Consider the following 18,295-nt stretch of genomic DNA (forward strand, 5'->3'; position numbering starts at 1 on the left):
CTATATAGTACAATAAATAAATAAATTTTCAAACTAGGTAAGATTTTTGGAGACCCTGTAAAAAAAAAGATTTTACTAAACTGTATCCAAAAAAAGTTATTATCGTCCGTTAGCACGATGATTCCCAAAAATCATCCGATTTAGTGGAATTTGGTACAAACATTACTTTTATTTGTGAATCAAGAGATGGACTATTTATAATTTACTTTGTATTGTAAGTGACTTAGCCTATTGCTTTTGCTTATTGGCCCATATAAATCATTGAATCATGCACGCGTACATTTATTTATTAAAACGAGTTCGCAAAGCATGATCGGCATGATAAGGCCATAGGAACGGTTGCTTTATAGGTATTTTGCCAGTGAGAATATTTTTTGTTTCATTTTTAACCCTTAAAACATACAATTTTACAATGTATCTCTAGACTATTTTGTAGAGCTTAAAAACAAATAATTTAGTACATTAAAATGTTTTTTTTACAGTTATTGGTTACGGAGAAAATAAAAAAATGTAAATTAAAAACCTCAAGTTATTCTAATAGCGAAGATTTTTTAATTATTGTTTTTTTCCTTATTTATAGACACCTTTTTATAAAATTGGGTAAATTTATTTGTTTCTTATCATACTATTATTATTTTATATGCTATATTACTCTCCCTGTAGCAGCAAACCTAGGCACCAGTTAAACCTAATGTGATTTAAATAGGTTTGTGAAAATCAAATCAAGTAAATGGAAATTCGCTTAGTCTGCAGGTTTGCTGAGGTGGGGGTATTTTTATTCATACTTTCATTTATTTTCTATTAATAGCAAATAAACTGGCATACTCTCTAAATCAATACGGTGTTTGCTTCAAACAACTATATTGTGGAAATATTGAAAAAACCACAATTTTTATCGGTCTATGGAAAATTTATTTATTTTGATGGTCTGTATTTTGACCATTATTTACGCTACATACTTGCTGTTGGGCTTAAACTGTCACAAATTTATTCTTCTTTAATGTAATAATATAAAATTTTCGGTCAAATGAGCGGTTTGCGAGATTGAGTGAAAAACAATAGGAATTGCCATATTTTTGATATTTCTATAACAAGTGGCGCGCCCCGCGGCGAGCGGCAACATCTCGAGGTGGATAACTTGGATTTTATGTTATGGGCCCAATACTAACAACATATCCAAAAATCAGAACTACCCGACCTTTTGCACAGCAACCCCATATTTTCTGACAGATTTACTGGACTAGTTGCCATAAATGGCTAATCATTTTGTATGCAATAGTAATTGGATTAAGTAAAATATTATTGCATTCTAAAAGAGTTAATCGTCGTTACATAGGTACGTGTTGTTCAACAAGTTAAATTTTCATATAACTTGTAATTTCACATAACTTACAATTTCACATAACTTACACTTCACATTACCGTGTAGCTTTTTCACATATGAGAAAAGGCGTTGTTGTATTTTTCTACTACACTGCTTTCATTTTAATATGGAGAATATCACAAAACTAAGCTGTACGCAATTCACTTTTACTTCTAAAATCGATTAAATATTTGTTAGTATATTCCTTTACTCAATGGTTAGCGTCTAAATTAACGTAAATACAATATGAACTAAGGAACGAGTAAAAATAAGAACTGGTGTATTACGTTGTTGATTTCTTATCATACTTTTTTATTACTTATTACTACTTATCATTCTTATTATTACTGTATAATTTGTGTAGTATTATACAAATTGATATCATTTGTGTCCTGATTTACGATAATAGGGGATGACTTTCTTACAAAATGTAATACAAGTTTTCCGTCATTTTATTTTTGCCTGCTGTGATATTTATACATGATGAGCTGCAGGTAATGATTCCTGACAAAGGTTCAGTAGTTAGGGTACAACATAGGCCTATCTATTTTATGTGAAATCATTATAAATAGTTTTTTGCTTTAATATAGTACCCTCGTGTAATTCTTTTTTACCCATCAACTATTAACATGTAATTCTGTTCAACTAAGTAAACTTTTAAGTAAGCGTAATATTTCAAAATTAAATCGTATGTTATAGTATTTTCATACATGCATCAGCGCCTCGTATAATTTTTACTAGGAAGCCGTATAATTTTTACTAGGCTAACTTATAAGTTAGCCTAGCTTGAAAGAAAGATATTTTTTTCAAACTTAGGGGTCCAATGAAATAGTTTCCTGAAATTAAAAGTGGATGGGTAACTATATTATACAAAAGATTTAAACATCAGTATTTTCTCTTCAGTGTCCTCTCCGTTGCAAAGCACGGGTACAGAAGCTAGTTTATAATAAATGCAAAAGGAAAATAAAGGCCCTCGCAGACATTTTTCCAGTGCCCTAAAGAATAAAAACAATATAGGTTTTTCAGAATACATTTTTTTAAAGTTTATATAAACTATTGGCTCTTGGTCGTCTTCACTCATATTGATCTAAAATATAAAATAATGACTGTAGTGTTCTGTTCCAACGAAAGCTTGGTCAATAGTTAAAATAGTCATAGATAGTTGGCCAGTTCATGCTGAGCGATAAACAAATTAATGCTGCAACCCAGCAGCCTCTAGGGGATCATATACACTGTGTAAACATTTTAATTTGAAAATGATTATATCACTAAAAGTAGCCTATATAGAGAAAATCGTTTGTTTGGTTGAAGTAGACACGGTACCACCGCGCACGTCTTCTAAACAGCGTGGTGCTTACCATCATATACCGACAATTTTACGTTATCAACATTTAACATAGATGTAAACAATAAATGGTTCACTGTTATAGTTGTTCAGTCAGTATACAACTGCGGTGGTGGGGTGGACGATGTCGATGGCGATGACGTCACCATGATTCACAATAACCACGAGCTTACAGCCAATTGACGTAGCTAGAGTTTGACACCTATAATGACATAATTTTAGACGAATCACTGGATGTTTTGAGAAATTACTTGAAACATTGTTTACGATTTTATTAATTCGTCGGAGTCGAACTCCCCTCGCCGGGTACTTGTGTGTAAATAATACAGTTATTGTTACAGGTTACAGTACCCGTAGTGATTTTGACTGTTGTAAGTGGACACTTGACACTGCACTGCACAGGCTCGTGATTAACGACGATCTCACACGTACATCTGATAAGTGATAAATGATTTTATTAGCCATTCAGTATACAATAAATACAATAGGCATTGTCAAAAAACAGCCAAAATAAACAATACAGAAAGCTGCAATAAAACTAAAGACTACAAAATAAATCAGCAAAAACCATGCAGGTGCACAAGCAAGCAAATAAATAAATAGTATACCTTCCAGATTCCTATTCTAAGGTACAATAAATGGGCCATGCTTCATTGCAACATAAAAATCTTCTATTTTATATAAAGGGTTTGCCAATAGCCACTTCTTCAGAGTATTTTAAATTTGGAATTTGGAAGAAATTTCACTTGATCTGGTAGCGAGTTGAACAGATTGATACCTGTAACAGGGAAGCATTGTTGGATTTTTCTTAGTCTATTATAACTTAAGTGAATATTGTTACAGAATCAAGTCTTATACTGGTGTACATCTGAATTTCGAGCAAGTGTGTTTTCTGATTCTTTAATGGCCATGAGACACTGAAAAATATAAACGTTGATAACAGTCATGATCTGCAACTCAGAAAACAAAGGTTTACAATGAGCCTGATACTCAGTCCTACAGATTACCCTGAATGCCTTCTTCTGTAGCAACAGAATCTTCTGAGCCTGGGGGGAGTGGCCCAACGATGTAAAAACTACTGGATTGCGCTCTCAGTAGCACTGAGGGCGCTGTTTTCGGTCTAGCTCCCCCCACCATCTACTGGCAGTAGCCGACGCAGCCCATACACTCACCATTGTAAAACGCACCTTTTTAAGTTGCTGCTCTGTTAAAATATATAGATATAAAATATTGCTAATGCATGCCAAACACTTTTTACTATTCTAAACTTTATGTCCTTCTTCTTTTCTTGCAGAAAATAACAAATTTGAACTCTTAAAACCCCTACTACATTTGTCCAGTTTTTACCGCAAATCTATGCTTGACATTAACGTAAAAAGCATACTTTTTATGACCTATTTTGTAAGATACATTGTCATTAAACATTGAAAGAAAAAAATGTCACGTTTACGTCAAACATAACGTTACCACTGCGGCAAAAACTTAGCAAAATTATTCTAAATGTTTATGTACTATTTTTTCGATTGATAAAATAGAATTTCAATTACAAATATTGTACTTTCTATTTCTCCTTTGTAATCACTTATTGTTTTACCATGTACAATTTCGAACTAGCAATATCAGTTGTCTAAAAACATCTACAAAACGGGTTTAGTGAATTTGTAGTTTTAAATAATTCAGATGGGCCATTTTCTGCAAGAAACAAAACAGACATAAAAGGTTTAACTAGTATAAAGAGTTTGACAAGCGTTAGCAATGTTTTATCCCTATAAATTTCAACAGAGCAGCAAATAAAAAGTGTGTTTTATAATGGTGAATGTATGGGCTGCGTCGGCTTCTGCCAGTCGATGGTGGGGGAAGCTCGACCGCGCGGCCAACACTGAGCCAGCGATCCATGAGTTGTTTATATCGTTGGAGTGGCCCCATAGCCTAGGTTCCATAAACAACATGAACCTGAAAGAAAGCAAAAAAACCAAGTCTTACAAAATCAAAGGGCATCTCGTATGAGAGCTTACGAAGCAGATACGTTACTCTATTTAACTTGGTGCACAGTGCTTCAATGTGGTCATCAATCTGTGTAGTGTAGGCTATAATATATTCAAGAATAAGATAATCTAGAAGTTGTTTTGTAATCATAAATAGCTGTAGGGTTCTGCCAGTTTCTTCGGTATCATTTTAGTCAATGGTGTCTCCTAACACAGGAACATTAGCTGGCATCATATCAGTGGCAAAATCTAATTTCGAATGTCCATTACCTTGGTTTAACCCATTTGCATCATCTTATTTATTTACCAAAAATACCAGTAGGCCTATTACTGAAACGTTAAAAAGAACAAAATATATTTTCGACAATTTTTTATGTTGTTAGCGAATTTCCCTATAGGGAAGTAGCTATTACCGTAGGTCTCATGGTAAGACCTAAGCCCGGGACCGATTTACTTTTTCATTTTGATGTCCCCAGAGGCCAAAAACACCATTCGTTCAAATTTTTATATATCTATATATATATATATATATATATATATATATGTCCATCCGCACGATAACTTGAGTAATTTTTGTCCGATTTTGATAAAATTTGGTTTGAAGGTGTAAGGCGGGATAAACTTGAACGAGTTCGCGAACCAGCATGATCGGACTATGGGAACGGGGGTTTATGGGGGGTTTTATGGGGTAAAAATAGGGTTTTCCCATTTTTGACCCTAAAAACAAAAAATTTCACAATTTCTTTTTAAACCATTTTGTAGAGCTTAAAAAAACAAATAATTTAGTATATTGAAGCATTATTATGCGCTTAATTGTTACGGAGAAAATTCAAAAAAATTGTAATTTTAAAATTCCCATGTTATTCTTATGGAGAATAAGTCAACTGTTGTAGTTTGCTTGTTTATGAAAATATTTTGATTGATTTTGGAAAATACTTTTATTTCTTACTAAACTATTATCATTTTATACAAAAAATCTTTTTTACCCTCCCTGTTGCAGCAAACCTAAGTACTCGTTAAACTAACTCTATTTAAATAGGAAATAAATGTGCTATTTTCATGAAGGCATTTTAGTGTAAATCCAATCAGGTTAATGGAAATTCGCTTAGTCTGCAGGTTTGCTGCGGCGGGGGTATTTTATAGTTTGTATTATTTATAGTTTTATTTTGTAGCTAAAAATATTAAATATATATGCATTTAAATTATGTATTTTATATGTATTTAGGATATATGTTTACACTATTGTTTATACTTTTTTTTTTTATATTCCTGACTGAAAAAATTATAACATTTTTTAATGTTGTTTTATAGTATTTTAGAGCTGAAAACAATAATGAAATGATAATGTATAGTATATTATAATATTAGTAGGATAATAATGCATTTTATATATTTACACTATTTTTATACTTCTCAAAAAATAGGTACATACCTGCCTGTATCACCTAATTTTCAAATCATTCAAGAAATATAATATTTTGAGAACAAATTTAATGAATGTCCGAAAAACTTGTAAGTGATGTAAAATAAAATGTTTTTAGGGTACTTTGGTATTTTAATTTACTTTATAACATTTAAAGTAGCCCTCATTGGTGTATATAATGAAAATATATATACATATATATTAATAATTGGAAACATTATAACAACATTAAGTACCCTTTTAAATTCATTTTAATTAAGAAACAACATGTTTCGACACTATGGTCATAGTCATGTTTTTTTACAAATACAATAACAGATTAATGAAAAGAATAAATATAGTCATATGTTAAGTTAACTTAAAATTTAGAGGATCTTGATCTATTCTTTGTTTAATTTTGCGTATATTATATAATATTTCTGTTTTATTGCAATTGTAGGATTTTTTCGAATATCGGATTTGTTTTGTTGATGTTCATTGTGTTCAGTAAATTTTGAGGAAATCTTTTGTAATTTGTGTATGTATGAAAATCTTTCTTGACATTTAATTTTGTTTTATTTCTTTCATATTCTAGAATTTCTAAATTTTCATTTATATTTTTGTATTCATGTCGAGTTTCGATAAGGTGCTCTGCAAAATTTGATTTCATTGTCGTTTTGTTACCTGATTTTAATGCTTGTATATGTTCTTGGAACCTTTTTATAAAACTACGACTTGTTTGGCCAATGTAGGATTTATTACAGTCTGAACATTTAATTTGATAAATGCCTGATTTGTTTATATCTTTAACTTGGTTGTTATATGCTTCATTAGAAATTTTGTTTTTTATCATCTGAAAGGCATTATTTTTAGTTCTGTAACTTATTTTCAAATTAGAATTTTGGAAGGTTTTTCTTGTTGCTTTGAATGAAGCATATAACAACCAAGTTAAAGATATAAACAAATCAGGCATTTATCAAATTAAATGTTCAGACTGTAATAAATCCTACATTGGCCAAACAAGTCGTAGTTTTAAAAAAAGGTTCCAAGAACATATACAAGCATTAAAATCAGGTAACAAAACGACAATGAAATCAAATTTTGCAGAGCACCTTATCGAAACTCGACATGAATACAAAAATATAAATGAAAATTTAGAAATTCTAGAATATGAAAGAAATAAAACAAAATTAAATGTCAAGGAAGATTTTCATATATACACAAATTACAAAAGATTTCCTCAAAATTTACTGAACACCATGAACATCAACAAAACAAATCCGATATTCGAAAAAATCCTACAATTGCAATAAAACAGAAATATTATATAATATACGCAAAATTAAACAAAGAATAGATCAAGATCCTCTAAATTTTAAGTTAACTTAACATATGACTATATTTATTCTTTTCATTAATCTGTTATTGTATTTGTAAAAAAACATGACTATGACCATAGTGTCGAAACATGTTGTTTCTTAATTAAAATGAATTTAAAAGGGTACTTAATGTTGTTATAATGTTTCCAATTATTAATATAGTAGTAGCCCTAATCGCAACCATAATTATTATACATATATATATGATCTTCTTAATTTTTGATATTGAAATCATATTTATATTATAAATGGTATGTATAATTTTTGTAAAAATAAAATTTTATAATTTCATGGATGACGGTCAGCCATGATACTGTACATCACGGACTTGACGTACTAGTATGTCATCCGATGCAATTGGCTTAATAGATAACCTGTTTTAGATTAACTTAAAAACCATGCATTTGCGGGATGGTTTTTTACTTTGTAATGGTTATTTTGCCATTGCTAAGGAACCAAGTAGCAAAAGCACGTGTCCCATTTCAATAATAATACGTACATCCTTAAAACAAAGACGTTTGTAAGTTCTAACATAGATAATGGCAGAACGCCCAGAATCAACAGAATAAAGTTTGGTTACCTTTCCTTGTCTAGGCATACAGTCAGATGTTTTATATAGTAGGCTACTACAACTGTAGTATCATACTGGTCCCTGTAATTTTCTCATTATTAAATATTTTCAAACAATGTTTAAACCAAGTCTAGTTATATTAGGGTCTTAAAGATATGCATTTTCCGTTATTACCTGTCTTTGGTGTTTTATTTTATGCCACCTACTTTTTACCAGGATCAAAATAAAATAAAAATCTTTTATGTCACCTTTTATCGTATAAAGTACTATATATTTTTAATTTTTTAGAATAATTTATTCCTTTAACTAATATCTTTCTAATATATAAGTATAAAGCCAATCATAGTGCAATTGTATTGCAATAACTTGATTTTATTGCAGTAAACTATTTTAATATATTTTTTAGGGATGCACATAAATAAAGTTTAAACTACAAGGAAAACTAAATACTTTCTTAGATATTTCAATAGGTCATTGAACCTCTTAAGGACCCTAACCATACAAACAAAGCAACAGTAAGAGATGAAGTACTAGTTAAATGTATGTTGTAGTAAACCTGCGGCTTTCATTTGAGGCTAAATGTAGTGGTTCGGAATTTAATTTAAGTTTGAACTATTTTGAAGATAAATTTAAAACAAACATTTGGACGTTTTTGCTGCTTTTTGTTGTGCTTTACCCCAATTTATTGCGAGGGAGAGGACAAGATAGGGATGTTGGATGTTGGTGGATGGAGACAAGGGTTAAGCCTAAAATATGTAAGTTGTTTTTGCTTTTTTGTGGAAGGGGAGGAGCGGATAAAACGTGGTGAATGGAATAATTAAACGTGAATTAAAACTACATTTAGTTAGAACTCTTTTATCTCAATGACAAACTTATATCAGCCTATTATTTTTGGCAGGCAGCGGCAACAATTAATTCATTATTCTGCAATGAGTCGCTCAGAGGTAGCAAAAAATAGACATGAGAGAATGCTGGCATTGCTGGCCGGCTCCCAGCTCTGGAGATTGTCTGGAGCTGCAGTCAACATCATTCTACTCCTTCATTGATTATTGTATATATCTTAACTTATGCAAGGTGTAAAAATATAATAACAGCATATTAATTGAAAACTATCAATCAATAGATTAAAGAGAATTCCTTCTAGAGTTTTTATTTGATTAACTTTTATACATATTCTGTGACTTATAGTATACTAGCAGAGTACCCGTCCTTCGTACGGGGTTGGAATATAAGTATAAAATGCTTATTGCAGTTATACTCAAGCTTTGCGATTGCAATGGGTGGAGGACACAGTTTGATAAAATTTGCTTTTTTAAATTTACAGTATTCTATAGTATTACACATCTACCATAGCCATAATGTTCTACCATTTTACCTAAACAATAGAGAAAAATAAATTATCAATTCGCAAAATTTCACAAATTATTCATGAAATGAAAAACATATACATAACTGTAAACAATCCTACTTTGACAGTTCTCATTGCGAATCACAGTTTTTTGTTGCTGCTTAGTTCAAATTAGCTGTTTTCATAAATGCAAAAAAAATATAGTGCTGCACCCTGTTGGTAAATCTTATAACTTTTTAATGCTTTTCCATATCATAGAACCAACTTTTTTAGTTGAAACAGCTGACTAAATTCTTTAATTCCCTTTAAATATGAATACTCATAAGGTTAACATGGGGAATTACAGAGCCACTGGGGCGGAGCCCGAAAGGATTTTTGAGATAAGAATATGCCTATATGTTAATCGGGAATGTAAGCTATCATCATGCCAAATTTCAGCCCAATCCGTCCAGTGGTTAATGCGTGATTGAACTTCAAACAAACAAACAAACAAACACACAAACTTTCACATTTATAATATTAGTAAGATTGACTATTGACTGTTACGATGCTGTTCCAGGATGGTTTTGGATCCAAAAAGCGGTGGCAGCCATAACGACTACGGAAGCTTCTCCGGTGAAGGTGAGGGGGAGGGGGAAGGCTCAGCTCCAGTGACAGCAGCAGCAGCAGCAGCAGGGGTAGTGACGGGGGGAGGCGGCGGCCCGGTGATGGCTCAGAGTGACTTGTACCAGCGGCAACCTCTGCTGACCAGCGACACTCCATGCCAGGACGACGAGGACGACAAGATGGACGGTCTCAAGCGCAACACCATCAACTCCAACGGCGTCGTCAGGATAGATGTGGTGCCACCTCTACAACGCGAGGAACCGCGCTATCCCAAGGAGAAGATGAAAACATTTATAGGTAACCACTACAATTGTTTTATGTTAACAATTTCTGTTACACTTTTAATGTCATATACTTTTGAGATTTGAATTTCTTCAAACCATTTAGTTTATCCATTTATCTGAGCTACTGTATTTGGTAATTCAAATGCTGTGATTCCTGCTTAAGGTAGTTAAAGTTGTAGCAGTACAGTACAAACGATAAACAAACCAAAACAAACAACCAAACCAAAACAACCAAAACAAACCTATTTGAAGCTTTTTCCTTAAATTAAAACTACTAGCTTTCATGTTGATTCCATTATCACAAACAACATACGAAATAATTGACAAAGGAAAAAAATATTGTAAGTGAAATATCAGATAAAGTGATATTCAGCCAATCCGCCACAGGCCTAAGTTCCCTCGATAACTAACTAACTTACAGGGACTTATGGTAGCGAGAAATGTGTTGTTACGAGGAGTTGAGAAAATATGTGTTACACAGTGCAAACAAAGAGACACTACAGTGAAGTGAATATCCTTAAAACCTCATGGGTATTTCACAAGTACAGTAAAAGAGATTGTCTTTATGCACACGGTTTCACAATACTCAAAACATTCCTGATCTGTTGGCAAGGATATGATAGTGTTCATATCTTAGAGTAGTATTGCCACAGATAGGACCAGATAACGTGGATTGTTGGATAACATATGGATGGATGATCTACAAGACTCTACTGTGACTAGCTTTTGCTCTGAGGCTGGTGAAGGATTTGCATATCCATCTTTAAATTAAAACTTTTATCTGCCAATCAACAATTTAAAACAAACAACACAGAAACAATTAACAGCTGTTTTTAAGGATTTTAAATCAGCTATAGAGTACTGGTGACCAGTGTGATAAATTATGTGTACCTTTGTATCACCTTTGTCGTTTGTAAAAATCTCTCCATTATTACCAGAGGAGTAGTGTTTCGTAGAAATCGCCTTCACGTATACTGTATAAGGATTCTGGTCCAAGAAAATGTATACATTCATATCTCTATTGATGCTATGTTTATGTTGATGAGCTGTAGTTTGGTCACTCAGAATGGCGATTGCTGTGGTGTTTCAGCAATCCTGGTACTGTTGTTCCACATGGTATTGTCCACACTGTCCCTCGCTCTGATACATGATAGAGTGCCCGACCGGTCGTATCCGCCACTCCCCGACACGTTCCTGGACAACATGCCGACGGCAGACTGGGCCCTCGACGTCTCTGAAATACTTATCATGATCTCCATCAATGTCAGCACTGGAGTCATCCTCATGCACAAGCACAGGTAGATGCTGTACCACTAACTTTTAACATACAGGATGTTTTGTTAAGCACAACTCAATTTACAATTACAACTTTGTGTACTTGTAAAAAACTCATGGTTAAATGAAAGTATGAAGTTGGTAATCCCACTTAATTTTCTTTATGACTCATTGTCTGCTTTCTATTGTTGAATTTTTTTAATGCCCTATTAGAGTTATCTTTAATGTTACTGTACTAATTTAATGTTACAAACAAGAATCATAAAGTTTTCATTGTGTGAATAATTCAAAACAAATCTATCATATATCATTACTACCATATTCATACTATGTAATTATGCTAAAGAAGTCCTATCCTACCTTCCTCTCGTAATATATTTATTAGTTGGATTCTGAGAAGCAAAATTCATAAACAGTGGTTTGTTAATAATTTAAACTATGCATAGTATAATTTTTGGTGGAACAGTGTAGGACTCTTTAAAAACGGTTTTCATTTCTGACTGATTCCTAAAATAAATTACTGTAATTAGAAACAATTGTTTTTCATTACCATGTTCATGAAGGCAAACTGTAAGTGGTTTTCCCACCTATTGAAACATAAATGCATCTTTACTTTTGTTTATAAATAAATTGATTAATTTTTAGATAAAAAAGAGTGATATTTTCCAAGCACAAGCTATGGTGCAATAAGCGAATGGCATTTGCACGCACAAGCCATCATTGGCACAAGCGATCATATCATGACAATAGAATTGTATTTGTCATACACAATCCATCAAATCATGACAAAAGACAGTGGTATTCGCAAGGCGCAAGCCATCATTTTGTGGTCAAGAGAGAGGATCAGCTATAGTGGCAAATCATACCATAGTAATTCCTGCAAAATGGTAACTATTTAGAGACTAACTTGTTAGGCTCTTTAATGTTTCCTTAATCTTACTGGCCTTAATCTTACTGGCCTTAAGCTTCAGAGACGATAATCGTTCAACAATTTGTTAAACTATTTCCAATTGCTGCATGCCTGTAGCAAAATGAATGAGAACTCATAACTTGTGCTCAAATTTGGAGGTTAGGCTACTTTGTTTTTGGCTGTTGTATGTGGCAGACCTAGTGGAAATGCAGTTTCCTCAGTTGTTCTTAAGGGTTTGCTTTGACTTGAATGTGTTTTTGCAGGTTCATAGTGTTCAGACGAGTGTGTCTGATGCTGTCATTGTTGTATCTGATGCGCTCCATCACTATGTATGTCACAGTGTTGCCCATGTCAAGCAAGACATACGTGTGCTCACCAAAGGTAAGTCTTTGTAAATCAAACATGTTACATTTAACTCTTAAAATTCCTAGGATTATTAAGTATTTTAATACTGCCTAGTTACCGGCAATCATGATTCCCTCTTATTTTTTGGACAAATTTGTTGATAGACACTTGTAGTGAAAATGAGCAAAAGACTAGTAACAAAGAACTCACCCATACTGCCAACTTGTCTTGTACCCAAGCTGTCAGATCTCTTCCGCCTAGCTATGCCACAGACAGTTGAACTCATCATAAGTTACACACTAGACTTAAATGAGAAAGGACTCTCGATTTATGGTATTGCCTATAGGCTGGAGAGACAACATCTGAGACACACACACTGACTTAGCTTGCTTGTCATACAGGCACAGGGCTCAAGTCATATAACATAACCATGCCACCGCAGTTGTGAGGGTGTGTCTTGAATTATTCACAGAGTGACTATGACAAATAACTGTTTACAAAAGGCAGGCATTTTCAATACTGTAGTGTGTACTGTGCAACTTGGTAGCAGTGCACGCCAAGAAGAGGCATCATTAATTATGCTCAGGAATTTAACTGCCACAGCAAACCTGCATACTAAGTAAATTTCTATTTGCTGTATTGGATTTTACAAAAAATATTTTCTTTAAAGTTTCGGACTCATTACCTGTTTGGATAACATTAGCTTTGACAATTGCATAGTTTTTAATCTCCAAAGTTTGATTTGGAACACCAGTATACAAGTGTTATTGTCAACAGGAGAACCACACGAGTGCTATGACAGTTGCCAAGCGAGTGTTTCAGCTCATCTCTGGGTTTGGACTGAGTATCAATGGCAAACACACTTATTGTGGTGACTACATATACAGTGGCCACACCATCATGCTCACCATGAGCTACCTGATCATCAGTGAATGTTAGTATCCAACAAAGTATCAGTGTTTTGAATTATTAACTAAATTAGAAAAAGCCAATTTTTTATTTACACTTTGTCGTAAGACTGTTAGACTGCTTCTCTACATAGACATCATTTTGTTATTGACATTTATCTTTTAAACATTTAAAAGTTATTAGGTTTTCAATGCTCTCCTTCTAGAAATTGCCATTTGCAAGATCACATTTCATTGAGTTTGGGGTTAGTGTCAAAGTTTTGCAGGGAATGTTGCTGGAAGTCAACAGTCCCGGAAGATCAAATAATTTATACCTGTGCCGCTAGGTCAAAAACTACAATGTTTGCAGTGTCTGTAGATCAAAAGTCCCAGTAAGTCAAATAATACAGTCCGAGCTAAAAACGTGGTCTATGTTAAAGCAATTGACTTATTGGGAATTTGACCTAATGTAACAGCAGTTTTAATATAACGAAATACGGTAAAATACAAGTTCAGTTTCGCTGAGTCAACAGTGCCGGAAGATCAAAAGCAATAAAAGTGAACGTCGATTCAGTGTAAAGTAGACCTCCTGCAACGCTTACTACACCAACAAAACTCGCTTTTAGTTACTTCGTGTTTTGTCATAATTAGAATAGAGCTAAAATTATCATATTTGGTACATAGCTTATCTATTAATGCTTCTTGCCAACTGTTTGGTCAACACTGTAAATAGGTATAGCCTTTCGTCAAAATTTGTGGCATAAAATACCCGCAAGGACGATCTGAAAATTTCTGGTTATTATATACGTTTGTAAAAGGAGATCCATTTAATTGTAGAAATATTTTATGAGTTATGTAGTCTACATATAAACTGTGTAAATGTATTACGCCTCGGAATGGTTGAAACCTTTCTAAACTATCATATATATTATGAAAACGTAAATGGGGGTTTTTCACATTCTGAATCAACCAGTCGACGGATTTTTGTTATTTTTGTGTTGAAAGAAAGATAATTTTGAGAACTAGGGAAAGTCAAAACCATAATTATAATAATTAAGGGTCCCAGTTTTTTAGAAATTAAGTTTTAATTTTTAAAAAGTCTAGCAGCCGACACTAACCTTCTAAGCTAGCTTTCAGTACAATATAATTTGCTTAACATAACAGCTGTAAATAACTTTCAGCATTTGTGACAAAAAAATCAGGCATATGGAAACAAATTTAAAGACATATTTAGAGTTGATTTGTTTATACTATGTTTAATCCGACAATGTATATAATATATGTATCCAATAATATATCCAATAATGTATCAATGGTCAGCATTAATGCTGACCATTGATACATTCAATTCTTAGGTATGACGATGGCAGATTAATTAAATATGCATAGTAAAATAGTAGGATGTTCAAATTATTTGTTAAAGGGATCTTTGTAATCATCGATTTGTTTTAGTCCCATATAATTTGTTTTAACTAACAGCTGGTTGAATGTAATATTGTTCTATATAACTCCAGTATTAGGTTTTTGGCGAATTTCCCATATAGGGAATAAGCTATTACCGTAGTACTTATGGTAACACCTGGACCCGGGACCGATTTAATTTTTTGTTTTGAGGCCCCTAGAGGCCAAAAACACCATCCGTTCAAATTCATATATACAGGGTGATCAACTCAAGGAGGCCACCATTGGGAAATCGGAAACGGCAAGAATTAGAGAAAACTTTAAATGGGGGACATTCCTTTATTTTTTGTGGCAGTTAAAAATATGATTTTAGTTTTTTTATCATGTTTTCGGATAGAATATGCAGTTTAAAAACTTTTTTAGCCCTGACACTTTTTCGATAAACCCACTCGTTTAGGAGTACAGCCTATGGAAAAAATGACTTCCGGTGTATATTTTACATCATGTAGCTCCTAAACGAGTAAGTTTAGAGCAAAATTGCAAAAAGTAAATTAGTCCTAGAATTACATCTTCATTCCTTAAAGACTATAAAATAAAGTTTTCCACTTTTCAAGTTTGCCGCCATTTTTTAAATAATATAATTCATATTTTTAATGAATTTTATGGTCTTTTTGGAATGTGGATGCAATTGTAAGACTTTTTTACTCTTCTCATTTTTGCTATAAACTTACTTGTTTATGAGCTACATGATGTAAAATGTACACCGGAAGTCATTTTTACATAGACTGTAACTCCTAAACGAGTGGGTTTATCGAAAAAGTGTCAAGGATAAAAAGTTTTTAAATTGCCTATTCTATCCGAAAACATGATAAAATATAGGGTGTTCCATGAGAAATTTCAAATTTGGCCGCTGAAATTCAAAAAACTAGATACAGTAGTCACCACTCTATGCGACTTATTCTAACCAGAAAATTGTAATCGTATGATTCTATAAGCATTGGTAGGATTGCAAAGTACTACACAAACATTATTTCAAGGGTAATAACAGTCACAATTTCCGCTGACTTTATAAGAGCCAACTAAAATAATAATACTAAAATAATAATACTACTAATAATAATACTACTAATAATAATAATAATAATAATAATAATACTAATAAATATTAATGTAATTATTATACTAATGGACACACAACTAAATGGAACAACTAATGGAAATACTCACGATGTACATATAAAAGTTCGATATAAGCATTGAGTATACACGTCAGTACATACGTGTGTATACCCAATGATATAAGCAACGGTTCTTGCAATTTATTTCTTTTTGTTTTTTAGAGTTGTTTCCGGACTTACTCACACTCATATAAGATTGTCCACGTTTGTCATTGATAATGTAGCCATGTTACACCCGTTGTCACGAATATGTTTACAATTTTTCCGTCTGTTTTTGAATAGCAATACATTTTTTCACATACTTAAGAATCGCCTGATTTCGTGCATTACATGTTCGTCTCAATTTTATTTGCTTTAGTAGGCATTCTTTTGGTTGATGAGGACTTCAATCGGTCCTTTCAATGATTGCTCATGAAATATAGTACTTTGTCCATTAATTTTTATTGTTTGGTAAAATGGATTAAATTATCCAGCAAACCCAAATTGAAATAGTAAATATAGTATTTCAAACAAATCAGTAACATGTTAATAATGTAGCCTACATTATTTCCTTGAATTGCGTAACAGCAATTACTTGAGCTGATCCTAATATAAATAAATCAATATGTTCTTCATAGGCATAACATGGGTTCTTTAAGAGCCACTGGGGCTGAGCCCAAGGGATTTAAAAAATGTAAGGTTAGTAAGGTTGGTTTGTAAATGTACGTGACACGCTCTTTCTAATGAGACATGAATGGTCAAAATCGTCCTAAAAACTCGGAGGAGTTCAACGGAAAAATTTTGTGTTGGCGTTATACAGTATGGTTGAAAAGTCCTGGATTGGCTATATTTTTTTAACAATATAGATAAAGTAGTGAGACTTGGTATATCAATAATAGCCATGAATATCTACTGTCTTAAGCTATTATCATTATTTATCCCTTAAGGGGGATGGACCACAAAGACTGAGACAAAATTCTTATATAATTTTAATACTGTTTTACCTGTTTTTGAAATGGCGACCATACAAATTTATGCATTTTAAGCCAAGTATGAATGGAAATGAGTGTGTGATGAGTGGAGCGATCTTGTTGTCCTGTTAGTGACTAAGGCCGACATAATCCTTAGACACAGCTGTTAATTATTAGTCCATACAGTCAATTAATAGCAGCAGAGGTCAAGTTTGGTATCAAATTAAAGGTTTTATTCACAAAAATACATTGCCGCAAACCCAAACTCAAACGATGATGATGATAATAATGTTAATGATGTAGGCTAAAACGTATCGTTTGAAATTTAACAGCTAAAAATAAGTGAAATAGAAAAGGTTTTGGTTAAATCCATCAAATTGTAATTGGACACTATTTTATAGTAAATACTAGTGCACTTGTTGCTACCTCCCCCCTTCGGTTTCATGTATTCCTCTCAATCAGTTCAAACCTAGGAGGATTAAGCATTAATGTTAATTAATGTTAAATCCTCCTAGGTTCAAACCTGAAACACCCAGATCGAAACTCGCCTGACGTTATTTTAACACCACCTTATTTTTTTACTATATTTTCAAAAAATAAAAATTATATTGATTTACTTTGGATTTTAAAAATGTGAACGTTTTATTTCATTAAAGATTTATGGTGATACGTAAATATTGTGGTGTAGTAAAGTATATTATATTGTAGTTAAGTGTTAAATTTTGAAATTTTAGGGTGAATCGAGATGCATCTTTTTATAACATGGGTCTCTCCTACCTTAACATACATAGGTACCAAGTTTCATAAAAATCGGTTGGAAAAGTGTAAAGATAAATATTTGTATGTAAAAAATTAGTAATAAGTATCTCCCCGCTTATTTTTAACACCCTGTTTATGATGTATTCTTATAAGTGAAAAATGTAAGCTGGTAATACAGAAAGATGTTTTATAAATAATATGAATGTACTGGTGATCTGTATATTCATCTTTTTCTTGTCCTTAGAACTGTAAAATTAAAAGTCCACTCAGCAGTCGCATCGTACGATGTAGTTCTTTCCATGCGTTG

The 18,295-nt window shown here is 32.7% G+C and overlaps 1 protein-coding gene across 10 annotated transcripts in view; it reads left to right on the forward strand.

Annotated features, from left to right (window-relative positions):
• Nucleotides 1–18,295, forward strand: part of LOC128987600 (phosphatidylcholine:ceramide cholinephosphotransferase 1-like) — a 156,368-nt gene that overhangs the window by 115,525 nt on the left and 22,548 nt on the right. For all 10 annotated transcript variants that reach the window (XR_008490253.1, XM_054408537.1, XM_054408533.1 and 7 more), the window contains 4 exons: nt 9,953–10,296; nt 11,374–11,581; nt 12,732–12,849; nt 13,591–13,747. Coding sequence is in view for 9 of the 10 variants with exons in the window: in XM_054408537.1 (XP_054264512.1) it covers nt 9,953–10,296; nt 11,374–11,581; nt 12,732–12,849; nt 13,591–13,747 (827 nt within the window). In the remaining variant the exon portion in view is untranslated. The remainder of the gene's footprint in view (nt 1–9,952; nt 10,297–11,373; nt 11,582–12,731; nt 12,850–13,590; nt 13,748–18,295) is intronic.

Source organism: Macrosteles quadrilineatus, unplaced genomic scaffold, assembly GCF_028750875.1.
Source record: "Macrosteles quadrilineatus isolate MER2022 unplaced genomic scaffold, UCM_ALF_1.0 Scaffold_2__2_contigs__length_208266976, whole genome shotgun sequence".
Classification (NCBI taxonomy): Eukaryota; Metazoa; Arthropoda; class Insecta; order Hemiptera; family Cicadellidae; genus Macrosteles; species Macrosteles quadrilineatus.